The 4,461-nt window shown below is 33.8% G+C and overlaps 1 protein-coding gene across 1 annotated transcript; it reads right to left on the reverse strand.

Annotated features, from left to right (window-relative positions):
- Positions 1–268: 268 nt before the first annotated feature.
- LOC116351651 (PHD finger protein rhinoceros-like) lies at positions 269–1,784 on the reverse strand (the record flags this gene model as incomplete). The annotated part of the gene is made up of 4 exons (XM_031783789.1): positions 1,557–1,784; positions 775–1,443; positions 502–701; positions 269–442 (listed from the first exon to the last, which is right to left on the reverse strand). Coding segments are annotated over exons 2-4 (1,032 nt in total), but the record flags the coding sequence as incomplete, so codon positions are not given.
- Between the last annotated feature and the right edge of the window lie 2,677 nt (positions 1,785–4,461).

Below are 4,461 nucleotides of genomic sequence, written 5' to 3' on the forward strand. Positions count from 1 at the left end.
CAAAGAACAAAAGAAAATAAATGGAGAATGAATTAAATTAAAGTTCTATAATATTCACAATTCGAGGAATTTGTTGCGAATGTCATAATTTCTTTCAAATATCTATAGTCGAATAAATTTTACTACGGTAAACCAAACAATCGATTCGATATTCAATTATTATGTTACTTATGTTTAAATGTGTCACTCAAGTGTTACACTAATTTTATTTTGGGACGCTATAGCGTCTAGAATTCCAATTTATAATTGTGCTGTACAGTGTACTCACTCCATCCAAAATTGGCTCCATTTTTTTGGTTGCGGCCTGTTTGGTTGGTTCAACCTCTGCCTTGTTAATGTTTTCGGAACAGTGACTTATTGTTTTTTTCTCTTGGTCTTTTTCCATCATTTTTTGTTGTAAATAAACATTCAGCTTTCGCAACTGATCATTTTCTGTTGTCAACTAATCAAAATTGTGATAATTAATCAATGGCTCAACTCAAAATGAATCGGAAAACATACTTTTTCGATAATTGCATCCTTGAAGCACGTATGAACATTGGTCTCCTTCTTGTGTATTACTGAATTTTGCTTAAGTTGCTGTTGTACATCGTCTAACGCCTGATCCGTCATACTGATTTCAATTTTTGTGTCATCATGGTTGTTTTCGGGCTGATTGTCTTTGGCAATTTTCGATGGAATTTGTTGCGGTTCATCAACAGCTATCATTACCAATTTACAAGAATATATGAATTTCTATTTATGTATGTATGTTTAAGTTCACGTTCTACTCACGTTTCCTTTTGTTTGGATTGGCCGGTGTTGAGTGTGCATTAGCTCCAATAAGAATCCAATCACCATCGCTACATGAATATTTGGTATTTGTTGTTGTTTGGCGATTCTTATTAAGTACAACTTGAATTGACCCAGATGATAATCTGTGAGTCGGAGTAGTCGGTTTGTGTTCCATACAAAATGCTTCGAATTTGATCGAATTATCGTTTGGATTAACATCTTCTTTAAGCGTCTTTTCATCTTGAGCACAAGTTACATGAAACTTATTCTTGCATTTTGCAAAAGAACAGGAAGTGCAATAACCAGTTTTGTTGTTGCAAAATGAACACAATTTTCCACGCAAGTAAGAAGGTATTTTCGATAAATTAACGGGTTCCATGGTTTTTTCGTTAGAAAAACTGACACCTTTCATAAAAAGACCGCATATAACATGTACCCAATTTTTACATTCGGTTTGTTTCATCGCACCACCTTTCTTGTGACATAATTTACATTTGGCGGACTTTTTCATTGCTAAGCGACATGGTGAACATTTCCAATTAATTGCTAGACCTTCAGCTCCATAACACAACTTATGCACTTTGAGGTCACAGCGTAAACAAATAAAAAGTGGATTTTTCTTTGTAATTTCATCATCACAAATGTTGCACGATGCCATTCTGGCTTTAACTGTATAAAAAGAAATAACCACATGTGTATGGAACAATACTTCAATTATTTTGTTCAGAAAGGTTGATTTGATTTCAAACTTAAATTCTTTATTCAATAAAGTGAATACTCACGGTGAAAGTATGCTGATTTTGTTTTCAAATGATGTTCAACTTATACCACTAAAATATCACTTTACGCTCGAAACACTTGTATCGTCGATTATATCATAGCAATCCTTTTTGCAACGACGACTGCTGTCGGCATGCGTACAAGGCGCGCGAGGTGCTTATGGTGAGATGCTTGACGCGCTCAAATCTTGTGCACTACATTCGACACACAAACACACAAACACACAAACACACAAACACACAAACATTCAAATATAATACGTGTGTCAACATTGATTTGAACTCGACCGTTAAAAACACAATTTATGTTCCGTGTGCATGCAAGCTGATCTTTGCCTTCAATAATTAATATATTGCGCTACGTAGCAGACATATTCTTTACATATTCTTATGCATCGAATTTTTATCGAAAATATATAAAATAGTGAGTTTTGTTTATATTTATACTAACTTTCGTCTTATTTGAAAAGAGTACAAATAAACAATGTAATTTTTTTCAATCAAAACAACCTTTTTTGCATCGCATTGGACATGTCCAATTGATTAAATGTTTTAAATGTGTTGCTCAACGATGAGTATAGAGACAAATTTCAGTTTTATGTGACTCATTTTGTGTTGTCAGTTTATTTCAGCATCATGGTGCGCGGTAAAAGAGCTCGATATTTTAGTTATTTTCAAGATATTGAACCGAATGCCAAAATTCCAAGGCAAACTAAATTCAATCGTCGAAATCGTGGAAAAAAGCAATTGCATAGTTTCAAATCCACAACGAATATTTCTTCAACGCCTGGTGACACTGAAAATTTAATGGATTTATCAATTGTGACTAATAACGATTCACAAAATCAAAATGCCACGTCACATAATTTTGAAGAGACATGCTCGTTTATTGATACCTCAGACTCTCAAATGGCAATGAACATGTCGGCCGTGAATGATGAAAGTGTTATAGCAAACGAAAGCATTTGGTCCAACGATTCGGTGTCGCCTATTGAACAATTTAATCATGAAGAAAATGAATTTGAAATGTACCCGGAATATTCAAAAAAAATTCATGATAGTTTGAATTGTACAGTAAGCGATGCATATACCATGATTTACGCATATTCAGTTCGTCATACTCTTAACTGGACTCAAACTGAAGATTTGGCCCGGCTGATTAATTCAGTCATTGGTAAAGAGTCACTCAATCCATCAAAATACACATTTAAAAAAATGTTTAAATCGACTGAAACCAAGACAAGTGTACATTTTTTTTGTCATGTATGTGAAAAATATTTAGGTGTTAAGGGACAGTTCAAAGAAACAGTGTGTACAAAATGCGATAGTGACATACACACGGATACAAAATATGAAAAAAATCACTTTGTGTCAATATCCATTGAAAATCATTTAAAAAATGTGCTTGAACAAAATTCACTGCATTTATTGTTCGATACGAAATCCACTTCGGAGGATATATGTGATGTACATGATTCGAAAAATTTTCAGCGATTGAAACGTGAAATGGGAGATGAACCTTACATAACATTGACATTATATACGGATGGTGCTGCTGTATTTAAGTCCACAAAAAATAAATCACTTTGGCCTATTTGCCTTTATGTTCATGAAATCGATCTTAATTACCGTTTCAAGCGAGAGAATATTTTATGTTCTGCAATATCTTTCGGAAAAAAACCGAATATGCAAGTGTTTTTCAGACCATTGATTGAAGAAATAAATGCAATAAATCGTAGAGGTGGAATACATTTTCGTGATAAAAATGAACAGTTAAGAGTAGTTAAAGTGGTTCCGATGATATTCACCGCTGATGCATTAGCTAAGGCTGATGTTTTAAATTTAATGCAACACAATGGCCATTATGGTTGTCCATATTGTTTGCATTGTGGAACAAATATAGAAGGAACAACACAAATCCGGTATTGTAAGAGAAACAATGCACCTGACAGAAAAAGCAATGTTGTAAGAGTGGACATGGTTCGCGCTCACGAATTGGGAACATGTATCAACGGATACAAAGGTCTTTCACCTCTCCTTGCACTCAATTATAACTTCGATATTGTTTGGCAAGTAGTCATCGATAAGATGCATTGTGTAGACATGGGCGTAATCAAGAAAATGTTTGACATGTTTTTGAACTTCAAATATCGCGAAGAAAGGTATGCGTGGTGCATATAAAAGGAATTATTTTGGATCACTTCAATTAATAAATTTTATTTAGTTTTTTTATCGGTGATCGATTACATATTCTAGATAGAAGGATGAAAGAAATTCGAATGCCTCGACTGATAAGGAGAAATTTTCGACCACTTTCACATCGCGAGTATTTTCATGCTTATGAGTGGAAATTTATTTTACTCTTTGTTGCCTACCCTCTTTTGAAGGGAGTTCTACCTGATCGGTACTCTATTTTATTATTTACAATTTGTTTTTTTAATAGCTCAGTATACAACAGTTTCTTATAAAACTGATTTGGTATTTGTTCAGAGCATCCATACTGATTGAGATACTGTTTTTTTTTAATTTATTCAAGGAATTCTGAACACTTGGGGAAATTAGTTGACGCTATGCATATTCTGAACAGCACACGCATAAGTGAACGGAAAAGAAAGAAGGCAACTAAACTATTAAATTCATTCGTTGACGAATTCGAAGATCTCTATGGAGAAATAAATATGGTTTACAATGTTCATCAGCTCAAACACTTGACTGAATGTGTGAACCGAAATGGACCACTCTTTGCATACTCAAATTACCCAATGGAAGATTTCATAGGTCATTTAGTATCTTTCGTAAAAGCGCCAACAGATGTAACAACTCAAGTTAGCTCACGATACATTTTGGAAAAAAATTTGCTTGTTCACTTACACAAATCAGAAAAAGCGCGCGATTTTTATGATAAAAT

This window comes from Contarinia nasturtii, unplaced genomic scaffold (assembly GCF_009176525.2).
Source record: "Contarinia nasturtii isolate CC-2019 unplaced genomic scaffold, AAFC_CNas_1.1 Cnas_scaffold_5926, whole genome shotgun sequence".
Lineage (NCBI taxonomy): Eukaryota > Metazoa > Arthropoda > Insecta > Diptera > Cecidomyiidae > Contarinia > Contarinia nasturtii.